General features: G+C 34.5%; 1 protein-coding gene across 13 annotated transcripts in view; it reads right to left on the reverse strand.

The window, feature by feature from the left end:
• DMD (dystrophin) overlaps positions 1-23,179 on the reverse strand; it is a 2,282,798-nt gene that overhangs the window by 588,603 nt on the left and 1,671,016 nt on the right. For all 13 annotated transcript variants that reach the window (XM_032285804.1, XM_032285805.1, XM_032285797.1 and 10 more), the window contains one exon: positions 3,716-3,927. In XM_032285804.1, coding sequence (XP_032141695.1) covers positions 3,716-3,927 — 212 coding nt within the window. The remainder of the gene's footprint in view (positions 1-3,715; positions 3,928-23,179) is intronic.

The raw sequence follows: 23,179 nt of genomic DNA on the forward strand, positions 1-23,179 counted from the left end.
TTTCTATTTTGTGAATCAATTGTTATTGTCCCCATTTATTCTTCACTCTTTTTTTTCTAAATAAGAGGAGGAGCTTTTTCTAAATATCAGACCACCAAGGAAATAAAAATGGAAATTAATAAAATAATATAAAGAATTTAAAATAATTATTAAAAGATGTTTAGCAACATTGATAAATATTTACACAATAATACTAAGTTTACAAACCAGAATTCAAAATTTCATTTACATTACATAGACAATTAAAATATATGTAGATAAGAACTAGAAGAGATTATCAATAAAGATTAGCAATCATGAATCATTAATGTATCAAGATTTTTGGTAATTTTTTTTAGGTTCAGGTATGATGACTGGCTCATATTTTAAGAGTACAACAGTGTTGGTGGTTGGGTTTGAAACATTTCATTGTTGATCACTGGTGAGAGTTAGGGCAGTCATCAGGGAGGTGCTGCAAAGGAGGCTGACTGCTGTAATCACAGCTCTCCAAGGCTGTAGACATAGCTTTATGATTGCCTTGTGAGGCTCACAGGCTGTCTTGTTAATCTTAGGCACACAGATGCAGAAAGAACTTATGGGGGTGTTGTTTTAGTCATTTAATGTGTCCTCCTGTCTATTTTCACACTTTTTTTCCTAAAAGAAAATTGTAAGTAATAATCCAGCTAAAATCACTTAGTAGTGATAACACATTAGATGTAAAGGCCAGATATCCATTTTATTTGCTCCCTGCCTTTTAAAAGAATTAAAAATTGTAGTTTCATTAAAAATGGAATGCAGTTTGCAATTATTGTTTTAGTTTTCCATAGTAGAGTATAATATGAATGTTTTCCCAGTATACTATTTCATCGCTTTCATTTTCTACCTGTTGGTTTATCAGTAATGTAATATAATCTTATTTGTCAATTAATAATTTCATGAGTCTTTTTTGGATTTTCATGAGGTTTTCTTGCTTTGTTTTAGCAACGCAGACAACATGTGAAAGAGAAAACCTGTGATGTTATATACAAAAGTAATTACTACGGATTCACATCACAACTCTATTACTTTCAGAAGAAGATTCCAAACTTCTCTAGCCTTCAGTTTTCTTATCTCCTAACTAAGAATAATCAGAGTACTTTTCAAAGAGAGTTTTGGAAAGGATGAAATAAACCAATATATGTAAGGTGACTACCATACTTTTTGACACACAGCAAGCATTCACTAAAAGTTATTGTTAACGTTAGGATTACTTGAATTTTACCATACATCATTCAAGAAATGGATGAAAAAAATACAGCTTTGGCCACCTTTATCTATACTGTGAACTTACATTGAAGCTGCAGTAATATATATATATATATATATATATAATTAAATTCCTAAACACAGAACTCGAACAAAAATATCAATCTCTATAGACAGCGACTGAGCCATGTTTATGATGTAGTTTTGGACCATTCCAAAGCAATTTTTGTAAACTTTTAAAAGTTTGACAAAGAATAGCAATTATAATACAATTCTGGTTTTATTTTAGCTGCTTAAAACATCTTGCACGTTTTGACAATGCAATTGTTTTGTTTTCTTCTTTCATATTTCCTTCTGCAGATATGTTTGTGTATTATTTAAAGCTACTTGCTCTTCTAGGAGCTATTAAACTGTAATCACTTTTACCATCACTTTAGGATTTTCTTAGGTTACAATTATTTCTCATTTGCCAACTACCAGAGTCCTCTTGCCCTAGTCAAATTTATCACTATATGCCTCTCATCTCTCTTTCTCATCTAACTCAAAGATCCAGTCCGAACTCCATATTTTCTGCTTATACCTCCTTACCAGTTAACTACTTTGGTTTATGATCTAATAAATTCATAGTATCCTAAACTTATAGAGAAGAAAAAGAAGTAGCATAACATGCTGATTACCTCATGAATATGACTAGAGCTTTCAAGAATAACCACATGATTCTGTATATTACACAGTCAGACTAGGCATTAGGAAAACGGCCATTGGAATATCCTAATTCATCTATGCTCATCCACTGAAAACATTATTAGTGGTAACATGTACCTCTTGAAAGAATTTTTATTCACCCAGACTTTGCCTCCAATAGAGCTAATAATAAGACTGTAAAATTCTATGTGGCTTTCTAACATTCTCATCATAGAAGCTAAATCCTTGTCCTCGTAGCAGCTCAGGTTCCTTTGGCACAGTAGCTATGACAGAGATTGACTAGAAGCTCACTGATTCTATTAACTCTTCCTGAAATTAAATTGAGAACAAGTTCTGTGTGATGGGATGTGGTGGAAGTGATATACATAATTTCCAGGCCTGGCCATAAAACACTGACCACATTCTTCTTTTCTTGCAGTGGCCTTTGGCAGTCATGTTTAAAATGACAGTGTCACAAAATTGGAAAAGTCTGGGTCTCCAAGTGACCATGTTGGGGGAAAGCTCCTAAGAATGGCTTGTCAACCTCCACTGGACTATGATATAAGCAAGAAAGAAGTCTTTATTTTATTAAGCTGTTGAGATTTCAGAGTTCATTTCTTACTATAGCTTAGCATAGTCTAACCTGACTAATCTGGAAATGGAGGCCATTTAATCCAACAGGACGATATGGTTTTCTTCTTAGATGAAATAACCAATTTAAGAATCAGATACTTGTTTAGCAAAAGGTCTTTTCTGTCAGATAAAATATCTATAGAGGGTTTTGATCAAGTGCCCGTTCTGATCAGCCTCCTCCCATGTTACTTCCCTAAAGGTTAATCATTGTTTAACATTTAACGTCTTTTCAAACTCACCAGTAAATATTAAGTTTGAAAAAATTAAACACCTGCAAAGCACCTCGCATGGTGCTTGATAAAACACAGTCATTAAACAATTTTCTTCCTTTTCCTTTTATCCTGAGGAATTATAGACTTACTAAGCAGACAGATATTTGATGCAATTTCAGAGGTAAGAGGAGAAGAGAGAAAGAAGGGAATAGTGAGTTGGATAGGAGGTAAGAGAATGGGAGAAGAAAGTGAGAGTACTCATTGTTCCTGCACAATCCTTATGCCCACCCACACCCATTTCTTGATTCAGGGCCTTCAAATAAGATATGAAAGAGTAGACCTGTTACTTTTTCTAGGAAGGAATTAAGCCCTAATGGTTGACTTCATGCAATTACATAAGTACATATACTAATTTTGAAGTGATCTTAAAAGATGGTGCAACAGAAAACCAGCCCACTATATCTAGACTGCTAAACAAAATTAACTTTAAGATTGATATTAACTGTCAATTTTCCTCTATTCTCTACCTTGACTCAAAAGTCTACTGGCTAGGCATGGTGGCTCCTGCCTGTAATCCTAGTGCTTTGGGAGGCCAAGGAAGGATAATTGCTTGAGGCCAAGAGTTCAAGAACCCACCTCTACAGAAAATAAAAAAATTTTAAAAATTAACCAGGCATGATGGTACATGCCTGTTGTCCCAGCTACCAGGGAGGTGAGGCAGGAGGATTGCTTGAGCTCTGGAGTTCAAGGCTGAGTGAGCTATGACTGTGCTTCTACGCTTTAGCCTGGGTGACAGTGACACCCTGTCTCTAAGAAAATACAATATAAAAAGTCTACTGTTCATTTCAGCTTAAATGTGATTTTCTGTTAATAAATTTATATTAAACATTATTAAATTACAATCCATGTTATAATTTTATCTAGTGTAACCAGTATTTTAAGAAGGTATCTTTGATACTAACCTTGGTTTCTGTGATTTTCTTTTGGATTGCATCTATTGTATAGGGACCCTCCTTCCATGACTCAAGTTTGGCTCTGGCCTGTCCTAAGACCTGCTCAGCTTCTTCCTTAGCTTCCAGCCATTGTGTTGAATCCTTTAACATTTCATTCAACTGCTGCCTCCGGTTCTGAAGGTGTTCTTGTACTTCATCCCACTGATTCTGAATTCTTTCAACTGAAATAAAAGGAAAAATAAATATATAATAGTAAATACTAGTCTGGAGAAGACATATTAAATGTAACTTCTAAACATTATCTGACTTTTAAGTTGCTTATTTAAAAAGTATTCATTGTGTTACGGCTAGGATGAACAACAAGATTCTTTACTTTTTTGATGACAAATAGTTTCCATTAAATTATTTTCCTGAAGGTGATATAGAACATCAACATAAATGTAAAATTTTAACTCTATTCTTGACCCCTAGAACCAAATATGAATAATCTTTTAGAAAAGTACTACAGAAGAATATCGAAATCCCCTTATCCTTGCCATTTCAGCAGCCATCGGTCTGATTTCCCAGTGCCAGGACTGGCATTTCATTGCCTGAAGGCTTTCTGTTGCCACAAGAGTTTGCTTTGCCACCCATGTGGCAGGCTAGACATACCAGGCAATTGATGCCTCCCCTCCAGACCCCAGAAGCAGCCTATAAATAGTGACTAATTGAAGGAATTCAGATATTAATACTCTAGCTCCCTTGACAGTAGGGGAGATAACTCTGAGGCATGGATTTTACAAGGGTTCCAAGGTTTCCCTAGAGATAAAGCTCCAACAGCCCACAGTATCAGTTGGCTTGATAATACACCACCCTTTACTGGCTGCCTTGCCTTACCTGTCTCATTTCTCCACTCTTCTACAGATTTATTTACCTCCCAAATAAATCACTTGCTCTCAAAACCTTTTCTAAGGGTATTCTTCTGAATGGACCCAAGGGATGATAGGTGTACTAGAAACTTCCTTTTTTTTTTTCCTTTTTGAGATGGAGTTTTGCTCTTATAGCCCAGGCTGGATTTCTGTGGTTTGATCTTGGCTCACCACAACCTCTACTTCCCAGGTTCAAGCGATTCTCCTGTCTCAGCCTCCCGAATAGTAGGAACTACAGGCATGCCCCACCAAGCCTAGCTAATTTTTTTGTATTTTTAATAGAGACGGAGTTTCACCATGTTGGTCAGACTGGTCTCGAACTCCTGACGTCATGTGATCCGCCTGCCTCGGCCTCCCAATGTGCTGGGGTTACAGGCATGAGCTGCCGCACCTGGCCAACTTCTTTTTAACAATACCTGCTCCTTGTTTAAGATGAATGAGATAGAATGTAGTTCTGCAGTATCCTGACATCCATCTTAGAGCAATTAAGAGGAATTAAATGGAACAAATACTGGGTAGCAGAGCCATGCAATGGAGAAGGAAAATTGGAATCTGGTCATACTATTTAATTCCTGAATCGAGCCTCGCCTACCTCTCACCTGTTTAACGACACTGATCAATACATTTCTTCTGGGTAAGTCTAAGCAACTTTGAAGTGGATTTTCTATTACTACAATGTAAAAGTTCTAACTAATAGAGAGGGACAAACTCTTTTTATGCAAACAAAAGTCTCCAAGGAATTGTGCAAGAATCACAGAAATTGTACATGGGGATAGCTTTCAAATATAAAAGTTTAAAAGAGGACTTTGATCCTGCTTAAAGTAGCTTTAACTAGGGTATTTAGATAAATAAATAAACGTAATGCTTGTATCACGTTGGAGGAGTTCCTAAATAAAAAATCTTCCAAGGCCCACAGAACCAAAACTTACCAAAAATGTCATGGCATTTAGACAATATTATTCTGTGAGGCTTGTGGGTAAGAAGGCATTTTTCTACCACACGTTTATCTCTTTCTATTTTTTTATTTTATGAATATATAAATGAAATTGACACTCATAAAATGAGACATCTGGGGACAAAATTATCCCAGGACATTCACATATAGGGTGGCCTTGACTGGTTACATCCATGGTTTAAAATATATTCTATTCTTTTCCCCTTTTAAATAGATCTTTGATAACCGAACACCCACTCAAACAAATATAACACTTTGTTAATGTTTTAAAACTTTTACTGTGTACTACTATGATGTACATTTTTACATTTTACATTCTATTTCTGACTCTAGACAATGTCCTTGCCTCAAAGGAAAGGACAGAATCTGTAGAAGATGCTGTTAGTGCTCTTCCATATGCCGTTAGCATTCATCATTCAAGTGTATGTCAGCAGTATCCTAGTACAAGCATTTGCCCTATTGTAAACCTGAGGGATTTTCAGTGCATTGGCCAGAAGTGCTGGAAAGTTAATATACCAGGCAGCATTTCGAGAATGATGAATAAGAGTTAGAATAGTTACCCCTCCTGTTTCCTTGCCCTTACCCCCTTGTAAATGACAACTTTGAGGCATGTTTTTTCTTTTTTTTAAAAACTATCTCCCAGAGCTCCTTCATCAGGATTGAACCACAGTGGCTTAAAGCAATAGCTTGTTTCATAGCTGGCTTAATTACTGGCTTCTTTCATTTTTATCTCATTGTCCCTCTCTCCTACTGGTACTTCCTGGAATCACATTACAAACAAACTACTTTCACCATTAATCATTGTTTAAGTATCTGCTTCTGAAAGAAGCTAGCCTAAGTTAGTGTTTTGTCCATTAAAAAAAATCCTTTTCTGGCAAAGTGAAAGAAGCTAGAAAATAAAAATAAAAAAAGTAAAAACCATAAAAACATCCTTAATGCACAAACTAGTGTTTGGCCTTTGGAATACCTTCCGTAAATGTCTGTCAAATGACTTGTACATGTAGATCATTTCCATTATACTCACTTTCTCTTTATAATGACATAAAAATGCAATTTCTAAAGTAAACCTTTGCCCAGCATATTCAGTCTTTCTTCTTGAGTAACCACTATTTTTTTGTTGCATTTCAAGTTTACATAATTTGAAAATGGATTCAAGTCGTTCACGTTTCCTTTCTTATTTTCCTCTTACTCTTCTGCTCATGACGTCTATTCCAGGCAAATAAACATCCTCTGGATTTCCTTTATTTCTTATGTAATGCCTTTGCATCAACCACATTTGTTTGTATAAAACATCTTTAATGTCATGTTTACTAGTAGAATATCTGTGCCTAATATAAACTCCATAAATTAAAATATATTAGAGTGTCAAAAAATTCTGAGTATGTAAGACTTTCAAAGCTAGACATTTCATTAATTTTAACTATAAGGAGTATTACAAAAAGCTATAATTATAACAGATAGTTATATGGCCATGTTATTTTGTGTAATTCATTTGGGCAACTGGCTGATGTCAGTTATATGACATTTATCAGCATGACTTTAATTAAATTAGAGGAATATCTCTTTTGTTTACTTTTTTCTGGATGTTGTAAGATAACTCTAACAAAATCTAACATTAACATACAAAAACTAATTGCCATCCAAGAATATGATACCTATCAAGTTTGTCCCTCAACAATGAAGTTGGTGGTAAAAGTTTTCTCAGACAAACAAAAGTTAAGAGAGTTCATTATGACTAGATCTGCCTCACAAGAATTACTAAAGGGAATTTTTCCTGCTGAAGGAAGAGGATGCTAATTAGTAACATGAAAACATGTGAATATAAAACTCACTGGTATAAGTAAGTACAATGGCAAATCAAAAACATTCTCATAATGTAATGACAATGGGTAAATTATAGTGTAAAAATTAAAGAAAAAACCATAAAAAACTGCAATCCTCTGTTAAGTGATGCAAATTATATTTAAAAAGTAAGTTGTGATGTTAGAAACATAAAATGTGGGAAGAGGGAGAATAAAAGTGTAGAACATGTGTAAACAATTAAAAGTGTAGAATATGCGTTAACAATTAAAGTTAAGTTGTTATCAGCTTATAAAATGTTTTATATAAGCCTCAGACTATCCACAAAGCAAAAGCTTATAATACATACACAAATGATAAAAACAAAAGACCCACAGCATACTACTACACAAAGCCATCAAAACACAAAGGAAGAAAGCAATAGAGGAAGAAATGAACAAAGAATCTATAAAACAACCAGGAAACAATTGACAAAATGACACTAGTAAGTCCTGACTCATCCATCATTACTTTGAATGTAAATAGATTAAATTTTCCAATCGAAAGGCATAGAGTGGTTGAATGGATTAACAACAACAAAAAAAAAACAAGACCCAAATATGTGCTGCCTACAAGTGGCTCATTTTACCTAAAAGGACATACATAGCCTGAAAGTAAAGGAATGAAAAAAGATATTCCATGTACATGAGAACAAAAAGAGGGCAAAAGTAGTTATACTTATTTTAGACAAAATAGTCTTTAAGTCAAAAACTCTTAAAAGAGACAAAGAAGGTCATTATATATTGATAAAGTTTATTTACTCAAGACATAGTAAATAGAAGTATATATGCATCCCAAATCAGAGCACCTAAATACATAAAGCAAACATTAAGAGATCTGAAGTGAAACATAGCCTACAACATAATAGGAGGCAATTTCAATATTCCACTTTAAGCAATAGACAGAAAAATTAATAAAAAAACACTGGACTTGAATGACACTTTAGAATAAATAGACCTAACAGACATATACAGAACATTCTGTCCTGAATAGCAAGCAAACACAGATTCTTCTCAAGTACACATTTAACATTCTCCAGGATAGATCATATGTTAGGCCACAAACAAGTCTCAACAAATTTAAGAAAACCAAAATCATATCATGTACCGTTTCTGATCACAGTATAAAATAAGAAATCAATAACATGGGAAATCATATAAAATTAAGAAATATGTGGAAACTAAACAATATGCTCCTAAATGACTATTGTGTCAAAAGAAAAAATTAAACAGGAAATTTAAAAAAAATCTTCAGACAAACAGAAATGAAAACACAACATAGCAAAACTTCTGGGTGTAGCAAAGGCAGTGTTAAGAGGGAAGTTTATATCAATGAATTCCCACATCAAAAAAGAAGAAATACAAGTAAAACACCTAACATTGTACCTCAGGGAACTAGAAAAAAGAAGAATGAACTAAACCCAAAGTTAGCAGAAGAAAGAAAATAACAAAGATCAGAGCAGAAATAAATGAAATAGAGACTAGAAAAGCAATAGAAAAAAATCAATAAAACTAAGAGTTGTTTTTTTGAAAAGCTAAACAAAATTGATAAATCCTTAGCTAGACTAAGAATGAAGAGAGCAGGCTCAAATAAATAATATCAGAAATGAAAGTGAAGACATTATGACTGATAACGCAGAAATACAAAGGATCGTAAGAGACTACTATGAACAATTACATACCAACAAATCAAATATCCTAAAAGAAATGGATGAATTATCAGAAATACATAGTCTACCAAGAGTGAATAATAAAAATTGGAAATCTGAAAAGACCAATAACAGTTAAGATTGCATCAGTATTTAAAAGTTCTCACATCAAAGGAAAGCTGAAGACCAGATGGCTTCACGGGACAATTCCACAAATATTTAAATAAGACCTTATACAAATATTTCTCAAACTCTTTTGGAAAACTGAAGAGGAAGGGATTCTTCCAAATTTATTTTACAAGGCCAGCAATAACCTGAGTCCAAAGCCAAAGACACTACAAGGAAAGTAAACTACAGGCCAAAATCACTGATGAACTTAGATGCAAAAATTCTCAATGAAATACTAGTAAACCATATTTAACAGTTTATTAGAAGGATTATTCACCATGACCAAGAGGGATTTATCCCTGGAATATAAGGTTGTTTCATTATATGCAAATTAATAAATGTGATTCAACATGTGAACAGAATGAAGAACAAAAACCATATGATCATTTTAATAAACACAGAAATAAAATTTGACAGAATTCAACATCCTTTCCTGATAAAAAAACTCTTAACAGATTAGGTATAGAAGAAATGTTATACAAAAGAATAAAACCCATAAATGAGAAGCCCACAGCTAACATTGTGCACAACAGTAAAATGTCGAAGGCTTTTTCTCTAAGATCAGGAGCAAGACGAAGATGCCCACTTTCACCACTCTTGTTTAACTTAATACTGGGAGTCCTAGCCAGAGCAATTAGGCAAGAGAAATACATAAAAGGCAATCAAACAGAGAAGGATGAAGTAAAATTGTCCCTTCTTGCTGAAGATATGATCTTATACAGAAAATCCTAAAGACTCTACTGAAAACTGTTAGAACTCATACACAAGTTTAGTAAAGTTGCAGGATACAAAATAAACTTAAAAAATCAGTAGCGATAACAATTTTTATTATTTGTACAATAACAACAAACTGTCTAAAATAGAAATTAAGGAAACAATCCCACTTGTAATCGCATCAAAAAATACTCTGTAGTGAAATTAATCAAGAAAATGAAAGATCTGTATGTTGAAACTATAAAACACTGATGAAAGAAATGGAAGATGACACAAGTAAATGGAAAGATTTCTATGTTCATAATTGAAATAATTTTGTTAAAATGTTCATACTACATAAGGCAATCTAAAGATTCAACACAATACCTAAGAAAATGTGCATCTCATTTTTTATAGAATTAAAAAACATTCTAAATTTTGCAAGGAACCACAAAAGATCCTGGAGAGCCAAAGCTGTCTTTACTAAAAAGTATAAAGCTGGAGGTATCACACTACTGGATTTCAAAATGTATTACAAAAGCTATAATAATCAAAACAGCATGGCAAGTACATAAAAACAGACCAACAGAATAAGACAGATAGTACTAAAATAAACCTACACACCTTTGATCAATTGATTTTTGACAAAGGTAACAAGAATACACAATAGGGAAAGGACAGAATCTCCAAAAAATTGTATTGAGAAAACTGAATGTTCACACACAGTAGAATGAAACTGGACCCTTTCCTCACTCCTTATACAAAAATCAACTCAAGATGGATTAAAGCTTTAAATGTAAGGCCTGAAACGAAAAACTACAAAAACATAGGAGAATATCTCCATGACATTGGGGTGGGCAGTGGTTTCTTGCATATTACCCCCAAAACAGTTAATCGAAGTAAAAATAGATAAACGGGATTGTGTCAAACTAAAAAGCTTCACACAGCAAAGGGAACAATTAATAGAATAAAGAGACAACCCACGGATTGGGAGGAGGTATTTGCAAATCACACACTGGATAAAGTGCTAACATTCAAATTATACAAGGAACTCAAGCTACTTAATGAGAAAACAGATAACCCTAATAAAAAGAATGGGCAAAGAATATGAATAGACATTTATCAAAAGAAGACAGACAGACAGCATATATATAAATATATATATATATATATATATATATAGTATTTTATATATTATATATGTAAAATACTTAATATCTCTAATAATCAAATGATGCAAATTAAAATTACAATGAAATATCACCTCACACCTTTTGGATTGGCTATCATCAACAAGGTGAAAGAAAACAAGTGTTGATGAGGATATGGAGAATAGGGAGACCTTACCCACTACTGGTAGCATTGTAAATTAGTATGGCTCCATAAAAACAGTATGGATGTTCCTCAAAATAATTAAAAGTACAATGATCACATGTTCCAGAAATCCCACTTCCGGGTACATATGCAAAAGAAAGGAAGGCAGTATACTGAAGAGATATCTGAACTCTCATACTGTTGTAGCATTGTTCACAACAGGTAAGATTTGGAAGCAAGCTAACTGTCCATCAACAAATGAATGGATAAAGAAAATGTGGATCATATAAACAATGAAGTACTATGCAGCCATAAAAAAGAATTAGATCCTGTCATTTGCAACATCTTGGATAGAACTGGAGGTCATTATATTAAATGAAATAAGCCAGTCACAAGACGACAGTCATTGCATTTCTCACTTATTTATGGGCTCTAAAAATTAAAACTATTGAACTCACGGAGACAGAGAATAAGAGGCTACAAAGGGTATTGCAGGGGTAGGGGGCAGGTGGGGATTGCTAATGGGTACAAAAATTTGATAGAATGAATAAGACCTAGTATTTGATAGTACAACCAGGGGGACTATAGTCAATATAATTTAATTGTACATTTAAAAAATAACTGAAAGTAGCATCACATTGTTCGTAGCACAAAGGATAAACGCTTGAGGGGATGGATACACCATTCTCCATGATGTGCTTCTTTCACATTGAATGCCTGTATCAAAACAATTCCTGTACCCCATAAATATATATACCTACTGTATACCACAAAATATCAAAAATTTAAAAAAATCATTTAAAAACTCCAGGAAACTCTGTCATTTGGAATAACATGGATGAAACTGGAGCACATTAGGTTAAGTGAAATAAGCTGGGCACAGAGAGACAAATATCATATAATCTCATTTGTATGTGGAATCCAAAAAAGTGGAACTCAAAGAAATAGAGAGTTAAATTCTGGTGGTTACCAAAGGCTGCAGTGGTGGGTGGATGGAAAAATGAGAGATGTTTATCAATGGATGCAAAGTTCCATTTAGACAGGAGGAATAAGTTCTGGTGTCCTTTTGCACAGCCTAGGACCTATAGCTAATAATTACATACTGTATATTTCAAAATAGCTAAAAAAGGAGGATTTTAAATATTCTTACCACAAAAATGATAAATGTTTGAAGTGATAGATATGCTAATTAGCCTGATTTGATCATTCCACAATGTATTTTATATATATATGAATTGAAACATCATATTGTATCCCATAAGTTGTCAATTAAAAATGAAATAAAATTTTAAAAATGAATAAAATATTATTTGAGTTGTAATTCCACTCCCAGGTGTATATCCAACAGAAATGCATAGTTATTAATATATTTACCAAAAGCCATGTACTAGACTGTTGGTAGCATGACTATGGATAGCAGAACTATTGATAGCAGTTGCCTCATGTTGGAAACTACCCAAATTCTCATCTATATCAACATGCGTAAATACACTGTGGTATCAATAGATTATTATTCAGTAAGAGGAATGAACAATCTACAACCACATACAATAATATGGATGAATCTCACAAGCATATTGTTGAGGAAAAAATATATAGCCACAGAGTAGATTTGACTGTTTGATTCCATTTATATAATACACAAAAAACAGAAAAAAGCAATAGAAAACTTTTGAAGTAAGGATAGTAGTCACCCTTCTTGGATGTTTATTACTAGAAGAGACATGAAGGGGGATCCTGAGTTTCTGGCTATATTATATTATGTTTCTTGATTTGGATGCTATTTACACAGTTGCATTCAGTTTATGAAAATTCACTCTTCTGCATATGGCTAGCCAGTTCTCCCAGCACCATTTATTAAATAGGGAATTTGACTTGTGAGACATACTCTACATACAACTTTGAGCAATTCCTCTTTGTTAAAAAGGGTGTCGTCTGTGAAATATGTGTCATTTTGGCTGCTATGAATAATAAAAGATAAAATCATTTTTGCTACAAACACAATATGATTTTGACCGTATATTCATGTGACAAAGAATATTTCAGAAATTCTTATTGGACACTGAACTGGACTAGATTCACAAATACACATCAGCAAATACAGACTAATCAAGCAGCTATTTTACTATTTAATAAAAGAAACAAAGCAGTATAACTGATTGTTATAGTAGTCCCAAGAATAGACCCTGAAGAAACATATACAGAAGAAAATTTTAGAAGTTTTACATGTGTTTCATTTTGTCAAAAAATGAAGGCAAACATAAGATCTGAAGATCATCAAAGTGAAGCTGTCACCTTGAAAGTGAATCATTGTGGTAGAAAGACATCATACAGACCTGGTAATTGTACATAATTGAGCATCAGTTTATACTATAGAATTTTACCACACTTGAGACACTTCACCCAGGAGATGGATATACCAGAAGTATACTATGGGAATATATTTGGCCACTAGAGCCCATACCGTTAGATTTACATTTATACCAAATTCATCTGACATACAAAAGTGAAATAATAATAAATTATATGCACACAAACCCAGACAATCTGCATATTTGTAATTGAAAAGCTACTCAAATGTACACAATTTTTTTTCCCTCACAGAGGTCCATCGTGGAAAGCTTCTCGAGTGATTTGTGCAGTAAATAGATATTGTGTAATAAAGGGAAATAAATAACCAATGCTAAGACTCAGGATGACAGACTGAGACCCAGCATGTGTCCTGATTTATGAACCTCCAGAAGTGTCAAATTGGAAACTCAGCAATCATGTCAAGAACCACAATATTGCAGAGAAAGAAACAGCTCAGTTGATTGAATAGTAACCAATCTTTCACTTCATGTTTTTTAGCTAGCTATGTTTAATTATAGATATACATTCTTGACTGATAAAAATTCCCAAAACATCTCTCTGAGGGAGGAATGTTATTTATACAAAAGAAATGGTTACCTTTTGAATATACATTGCTGCAGAACAAAGAATAGTTCTGTAGCAATTTCAGGACTGACTGTATACCATGAGAATTAGAAGTTGTGTAACTGATTTTTAGAAAGCAACTTTGATTAGTAGTTAGTTGTGGGTTATAACCTTGGATTTGTGATGAAATAGCTAATTTAAATGGGAAAAGTTGATTTGCTGCGATCTTAGTTTTCTCAGCTCCCAAACTGAAATGATGACAACTGCAGAACCACAGAATTATTGTGAAGATAAAATTCAATAATGAATAAAAGCATAAAGGATCCTACTAAAGCAAGGTGCTATTGCTTCTCTGTATAGACAAAACTAAACAATGAATTATAGTTATCAACAAACATTCAAGATATGCTAGGTAGTACACACTGTGGATCTCATTGATCCCACAGAGTACACCAGAGTTCCAGGTAGAAAATACCAAGCTGAAAGGCTTAAATTGCAGGTAAATCTTTTGTTGGGATCAGGAAAAAGGTAGAAATAGCAGTAGGCTGTTCTGAGGCTAAAATCATAAAAAAATGTCAGGCATGATCAAGAATGAAACTCAAAACAAGGAAACTACCATTATTGTAACCTTATATAAAGCTAGGATACAACTATACCTAGAATAATGTAAGCATAGCTAACTGTTTGACATACAAAGACATATAAGGAACTGAGGACAGTCCAAATAATAACACAAATTTAAGGAATATTAAGATATGTCCCTTCTACTTCCACAAAGCATTTAAACAAGTTTCTGTGGTTGACCTATCTATAGTTAAGCTTTGCAAAAGAAGGCACAAAATCACACTGCCACGTGTGTTCCTATGCAACAATTTTGCATGTTCTTCACATGTACCCCAAAACTTAAAATGCAACAAAATATATAAATGGGGAAAAAAAAAAGAAGTTTCAATCGAACCCACTAAGAGGAAGAAACAAATATGTTAAGCATGTAGCTAGTATGAATGGATATTTGTTTCACTTAGATATTGCAGAGGAGGAATGTGGTTGTTGTACAAATAGAGAGTAAAGCGTAACAGATCAAAAAGCTAAAAGAGAGGGGAGTTATTGGCACATGAATAAATCCTGGCCACTATGAAGACCAAGTTGTTTTTTCTCTAAATCCCAAAAAGCTAGAATGCAGAAACAGCCAAGTATTTTGGTTAAATTCATGGAAGACAGACCCAGAACAAATGACTAAATGTAAACATTTTATGATATTAGCTTAACATTTAAGGTTAGTTTGGAACATGGAAAAGATCAATAGTTTAGTGCTATTTTCACACTCAGTTTACTTACTCCTCTATTGTATGGGGATAATAACAAGAAGATGAATAATCTAGAAAGATAAAAGGGAATAATGTACACAAGGCACTGAGAAAAGTATCTGACCCCTAGCCAGCTCTCAATGATAGAGGCGTAAATAGGCAATCATGTACTTTTGTGACATTGTTGGACTTTTCTGGGACTTCTTAAATCCTGAGTCACGAAGTAAAGGGGGATAGATTGGATGATCCCTGGGGATGTTTCCAGCTCTAACAGTTTGTGAAATACATTTCTTGATGCTTCTGTCAGAGTTGAAAGCTCATCTGATAAGGTTTTTGTGAAGAACTCACCCAGCCCAGTGCCTAGATGGACAAATAACATATCACTAGTCATATTGTTCCCCTGGGTGGACCTTTGGTATATTTCAACTTGGCATTCTTATGGTCATATATTCAGTCGTGCTAAATGTCCGTTAAAAGAAACTCACGCCAACCTAAAAAATGTTCCCTCCTTTCTGGGCCAAGGCGATTTTTTTTTTGTTTCTTAAGAGAGGCATGTGTCACACAAGTATACCCATTCATCAAAACTCATTGCATAATTCACATGAGATTTACACATTCTAGCCTATACAAATTTTGCCACAAATAAACGAAAGAAATGTGAACAAATATTGAGCTCTGGTAAATGACATGCATGGTGAAGAACTTAGGGGTAAAGGGAACCAATGTCACCAACTTACTTTGAAGAGCATCAGAAAATCATAGGGGTTGGCGGGTAGAAAAAGGAATGAAGTGATACAATAAAATCTAGAGAATGGATTCATGAGCATTCACTGTACAATTCTTTCAGAGTTCTGTGTATTTAAAATTATTAAAATAGAATGTTAGATAAAATGTTCCCTGGGCCAGCGCAGTGGCTCATGCCTGTCAGTCCAGAACTTTGGGAGGCTGAGGTGGGTGGATCATGAAATCAGGAGTTCAAGACTAGTCTGACCAAGATTGTGAAACCCAATTTCTATGAAAAATACAAAAATTAGCTGGGTGGAGTGGCAGGCGCCTGTAATCCCAGTTACTTGGGAGGCTGAGGCAGGAGAAGCGCTTGAACCTGGGCAGCAGAGGTTGCAGTGAGCTGAAATCGTGCCACTGCACTCCTAATAGACTGAGACTCTGTATCAAAAAAAAAAAAAAATTCTCTCACAGCAAACACAAAGCAGCATATTATTTAAGCAGTTGTCTGACTCACTAACACCTCTTTCCAGTGAAGAAAAAGATACCATCTGTAAACTATGGAGGTTTAAAGATACTAAACAGAACTTACAGGAGTGGAAATGGCAAAATGCTCTGTTCAAACTCACAATGTGTACGGAGAGGAGTTGGAAATGGAATTCAGGCAGGTCTCTTAATTTTCTAATCAACAGTGTGTCAAAGACCAGATTACCTCCTTAAAAGTATGCTGAATATTGTAATAGACAAAATGAGTTAACTCCTTTGAAAGAAAGCTCATTCTCCTGTTTCGGTAATAAAACATGTATATACTCCTTCCCATACTGAAAGATGAGTTAGGTGAAAGGAGGATATTGGGTTTTTACCACCGGTTGGAGGGTAGTAGATTATGAAAAAATATCAACATCCAGTCATAATTAAATACCTAAGTTGTTTTATTAATTAAATAAATGAATGTTGAAAAGTCATACTATTTGATCAGTAAAATTAATCTTTTTTTTTTTTTTTTTAGATGGAGTCTCACTGTTGCCCTGGCTGGAGTGCAGTGGTGTGATCTTGGCTCATTGCAACCTCCACCTCCCATGTTCAAGTGATTCTCCTGCCTCAGCCTCTCAAGTAGCTGGGATACAGGCACCCACCACCACACCTGGCTAATGTTTTGTATTTCTAGTAGAGATGGGGTTTCACTATGTTGGCCAGGCTGGTCTCGAATGCCTGACCTCGTGATCCACATGCCTCAGCCTCCCAAAGTGCTGGGATTACAGGCATGAGCCAGCACATCTGGCCCAGTGAATCAATTTTTTTTTTAAAATGCCTTCCCTTTTGGGGCTGTTGGAAATTATTGGTGAAGATGAAAGCCTGAAGTTAGAAGAAAAGCTTCATATATACCTATGTAAAAATATTTCAGTTTATTATCTTATGTCACTTACAAGTCACAGAAAAGAAACTATCTAGGTGTGATATAGACCTAACATATCATTGAATGATCCATCAGTCCAGCATCCCAGTCATTAACTAATTAAGTGCCAAATGCAGCAAATAAAGTACTAACAACTCAAAAGTGTTCAGCAAGAGTTCACTAAAGCGAACCTTAAGGGGACCATTACAATTCTAGCACCACAGATTTATTACCATGTCACCAGCACACAATGCACACAATACAACTCATTCATCGCTGTAAATTTGTACATCAAATTTTACACATTTGTTGGAATATAAATATTTTTAAAATCATGTAGAATAAAGAAGCATTTTTTTCTCCCTTAGCACACATTGATTTTCATCTCTATGCCTTGCCACTCAAACTTTTACTTGCGAGTGCAGAAAATGGAAATTAATTCTGAAAAAACAAAGTGGTGTCACTCTTGCTCTTACAAGCATTCTCCACCATCCAGCTATTCAAGTTAAGAAATAAAAATAAATGAAAAACAATTTCTTACACAGAAAATATGACTGAAAAGCAAAATTCCATACATTCCATACATCTACCAATAGAACTTTTCTATATTTCAATTCTTTCTTACCTCCTTCTCTTCAGATTTAGGTGTCCCTCCTACCCATGCCTAATTCCCTCTTTACACTCAATGTTACAGTCTCTTCCATCTTCTATGAGAAATGATTCCATTTTTTTACCCCTCCTATGTCTTCAATCTCCATCTAGAACCATGCCTATTTTAAGAAAACAAACAAAACCAACCAAACAAAACCAACCAAACAAAAGGCAAAAGAGTATTTCCTTTGGTCCTACACCCCACTTCCACCTCCTGATGGAAACCCTATGTCTTCCTTCTTCTTGGGAGAGTGGTTTATACCAGTGCTACTTAAAGGATGGTTTGTGTATAAGCAGCATCAGCATCAGCATCACCTGAGAACTTGTTAGAAATGGAGAATATCAGGCTCCACTCTAGAGCTAATGAATCAAAATCTGCACTTTAGAATATGATTTTTCAGGAGATTAATTTTTGAGAAGCAATATCCTACACCAACTATTTCCACATCCACATCTCATATACCCTTCTTAACCATTACATTTTGGCTTCTGCCACTGAAATTACTTTTGTAGATGATAGCAGTGACCTTAAAGTTGCTACAGTATTGGAGAGTCTAAAGTCTTTATGTTTTCAGACATCCCTTCAGTACTTGCCAATTGATGAACTCTCTTTGAAATCTTCTATTTTGATTAATATGGCAAGATTCCTTCTTGGATTTTATTCTACCTATTTGGCCACTCCTCAGTCCCATTCCTTAAATGTTGCTGTTCCCTAGGGTTCTCCTTCTGATCTTTTTGTGTTCACTTTACATATTCCCTCTGATGAATTCATGTATGTATATTGCTTCATTAACTCTCTCTAAAATAATCAGAGTAAAATCTGTGTTTTAAGCTAAGAATTGTCTCTTGAACTCCGTATCCACAGAACAAAACACATACTAAATCTCTATGAAATAGCCAACATATCCAAACTGGATTCCATCATCCTGATTCCTCCTCTCCCCTAATCACTGGTACACATCTGTTCCTCTACTTAGTCACTGAAGTAGAAACATACAAATTATCCTTCATTCTTCTTTCTTCCTTATGCTTTAACCAAGAAGATGCCGAGTCATTCCCCACTTAATAGCTCTTCTGGCCTCTGTACCATTCATCTCTCTCTTCCCTAGATTGCTTTAGTTAAAAGCCTGCTGATGCTCTCTCTCTTTCAGTGGAACACAACCTTGTCTGTGCATTTGAATCAAGTGGGCTGCTTTAAAAACTACCAATGTCTGGGCCCTATTTCCAAAGGCTCTGATTTAACTGGTTTGGGGTGGAGTCCGAGTATTGGCATTTTAAAAAAATATGCCCTACTGATTCTAAGGTGCAGCCAGGGTTGAGAACCACTGATGTAATGTCAACCTTTTGCACTCCCCATCCTTCTTTAAAACTCGAGTCAGAGAAGTCTTTTTTTTTTTTTTTTTTTTGGAGTCTCACTCTGTCATCCAGTCTGAAGTGCAGTGGCACCATCTAGGCTCACTGCAACCTCTGTCTGTTGTGTTCAAGCTATTCTGCCTCAGCCTCCTGAGTAGCTGGGATTACAATTACATGCCACCATGCCGGCTAATTTTTTGTATTTTTAGTAGACATGGTTTCATCAAGTTGACCAGGATGGTCTTGACCTCCTGACATGAAGTTATCCGCTCACCTTCAGAGAAGTCTTTTGAAGATGAAAATCTTAGTCTTTTATCACTTATTAAATTTCCTTAATGTCATATCCCCCCAACCCAGCCAAAATCGCTTTCAGGATACTGTTAAAACTGTTTAACTGCCTTACAAGATCTTTTATAATATGGCCCTTGTCTACTTCTCTAGCTTCTTGGCTTCTACTGAGTGTTTACAGCTACAAAGGAAGGAGCCCTAAGTATTTACAATGTTACCACACACCTTCCATTTGTCTATGTATCTCACATATATCTCACATGTGTCTATGCTTTCCCTCTACCTAGAATGCTCTCTACCTTTTCAGTTTGTGGCATTCTGCTTGAAAGTCACTGCCACTAATCAATTTTGTACTTATCATTCCCTTTCACCCTACCCAAGCCTTGTTTAGGTGCTCTTCCATGCTACCTCATTAGTTTCTCAAGTCATGAACAAGAACTTATGTACTTATTTAGGTGTCCTTCCTAAACTGTAAAAATGAAAATTATCACAAATATGCAATTTATAAACAAAACAAACACATACATTTAGTCAATACTATGAAAAGTATGTGATCAAATGTTTTGAAGAGTGAAAATGGAGTTTTGTATTAAGGGGAAGATGACGAAATGAATGATGAAGTGTGGCCTCAACTAATTTCTTTAACTGCTTCTCCACAAAAGCAAAAAAAGGAATAAAAAAATAAATATCAATCAATTCTGGTTCATTTAACATATGTACTATTACTAAGACAAACACAGGATCAGTGACAACAAAATATACTTTAGATTAAAATGTTGGTAGAGAAACCAAAAAGGAAAGAGTATGAAAGACATGAGTTATCCTTTCTAGGCTCCATTTTCAGATATGTTTGTTTAAACTTCAGCAACTCATGAATGCTATAGTAAGTGACATGAAATATGGAGGAAATAAAAGTAATTATTTCCTTGTTCTAATAATCCCATTGAAGTAATGAAATAGTTTAATACAAAATGTGTAAATTTATTTTTAACTTTTTCTGATGGCTTACCCTTAAGTTCTATAAAATATGTAAATAAACTTTAAAAATTAGTATATCAACTCTTAAGATAGTACAGCACCTCCTTAAATGCAATGCTTCAGTTTATGGGAAACAAAAAAACACTCTGTCAATTGCTCCCACTATTTTCATTTACCTCCTGGAAAAATCATAACTATACATCCAGAGACGAAAGACCTGGAGAGAGACAATACCTTGGTGAAACATATGGCTAAGAAATATAGAAAGAGAATAGTATAATTAATTGCCTTAATTTTAAAAGGAAATTCTTCTGAAGCAGAATTCCCATAGTAAAAGAAAAAAATTGAGGAATTTAAAATGAGGTAATCTATATGAAAAGTGCTTTGTAAACTGCAAAGCTGTCAGCAAACATAAGGTATTATTGTTATTTTCTTTAAAACAAGATATAAAATAGCATTGTGCCAATACTACTTGCAGCAAAGGAAATATCCTTTTAAAACATAAAATGAATGCTTTGTAACCTAAACAAAAAGACACACATACTTTGCCAGAACTTGGTCTCAAACAAGACTATATTTTTCTAAGTTCTTTAATAATAATGAGCCATTTGATCATTCACTACTAATTTGTCTTTATTAATTATTTGTTCCTTTATCTCTGCATTCATCACAAACTGTTGTTTACAGTCTATTATATAAGTGAGATTGAGTTAGCATGTGTACAAAATCAAAGCTGAAAAAGGAGTAATAAACATTCTGTAAGTAAATTACACAGTTGAGTATTCACATGCCTTTGGAATCCATGCTTTTAAGATAGACTCCACTTATTGAATGCATCACTAATTAAAAGGAAAAACTAAAGAAGGAAATTTTCATAGTTCCCTGTGGCCTTGTAAGTTATGGTAAAGATTTTGGTCTTCAACCTCAGTGCAATGGGAATTCACTGAAAGGTTTAAAGCAGGGAAGTGACACCATCTAATCTGGGCTTGAAAAGATTAGTCATGTTGCTAATTGGAGAATAGATTGGAGGGGAAGGCAAAAAAGATGCAGAAAAACAGAGTAAGATGTTAGGATAGGAGTCCAGGCACAGCCTGATGGTGGGTGGTAGATGGAAAGATAGGAAAAGATTAGTAAATTTAGAAGATAAAATGTACAGGACTTTGCCCAAGTTCTTCCCTCTGCCTAGAATGCATTATCTGGTACATGGCAGGTGTTTCATGAATGTGTTTGATGGGAAATGAATAGGGTTATAGAAACCTCACAATTTTTAAGGGGTCCTAGGAGCCCTGGCCCTACCATACTTTTCTCTCTCACAGGAAAAAGATGAAATTAATGGACTATGACTATTTCTTTTCAGCAAAGTATGCTTAGGTCACTGTGCTTCTTCCAGATTATAGACTGCATGTCATGTCTGAAATTTTTTTTTTGCTTAAAGCTGCTTTGTTGGGAAATATTCCTTCTTGCCTTCTTTGGCTTGACTTTTGAGTTATTTGCAGATAAATAAATAAGGGAGAAAGTTTATCCTTTTTGGATCACAGTCTAAAAAATAAAGTTTGCTGTTGGAAATCAACATGGACCCACACTTTCTTGTTGAATGTGAAGTTATAATTATCCCTCATGATGAAAAGTAATATAGACAGTTTGCCATATGGAATAGATGAAATAGGTGAGAGGCCAGAGATGTCAATTTGAGAGCTGTCATTCATATAGTGATGAATAACTTAAGCCATGAGTGTAAAGAACAAGGGCAAAGCCTTGGGAATGGTCTGAAGAGGCAGATTAAATGCATGAAATTGAAATAAGACATTGAGGAAAGGTTATATTATTCTCACTTTCAAGGAAGAAGCTCTGGAGATAAAGCATGAGAGGTGGTCCCTCGATTAAGGAAAGTGAACCTTTTGGGTGGTCACTGATACTTTAGCAAAGTGATTAGGACACAGGTCACAAGAGGTTGGATATAAAGTAAATGATAGATACGCTTGTAGAGTTTATCTCAGCTGTTAAACAAAACAAAACAAGACAGGAGACTTAAGGAATATGAGCTACCTTGTGGAAGCAAAGACTCAGAAGCAGAGAACAAGAAAGTAGGAGTTTGAGTAAAATATCAGGGAGCCAAGTTAAGGTAACGAAAGTGGAAGATTTCCACTTAAAATTCACAAAAAATATTCTAAAAATTAAAATTTTGGAAAACGACTGAACTTGAATATTGTACCTATTAGCCAGCCAGTTACCCTAAACTCGGACACTTATCTCATTATGAAGAGGCGCTCCTTTACTAATTAAATCTCTAACTTGATTTTCTTTTTTCCAAATCCTGCCATCTTTTTTGCTTTTCC

Source organism: Sapajus apella, unplaced genomic scaffold, assembly GCF_009761245.1.
Source record: "Sapajus apella isolate SASKATOON/1434 unplaced genomic scaffold, GSC_monkey_1.0 scaffold17, whole genome shotgun sequence".
Lineage (NCBI taxonomy): Eukaryota > Metazoa > Chordata > Mammalia > Primates > Cebidae > Sapajus > Sapajus apella.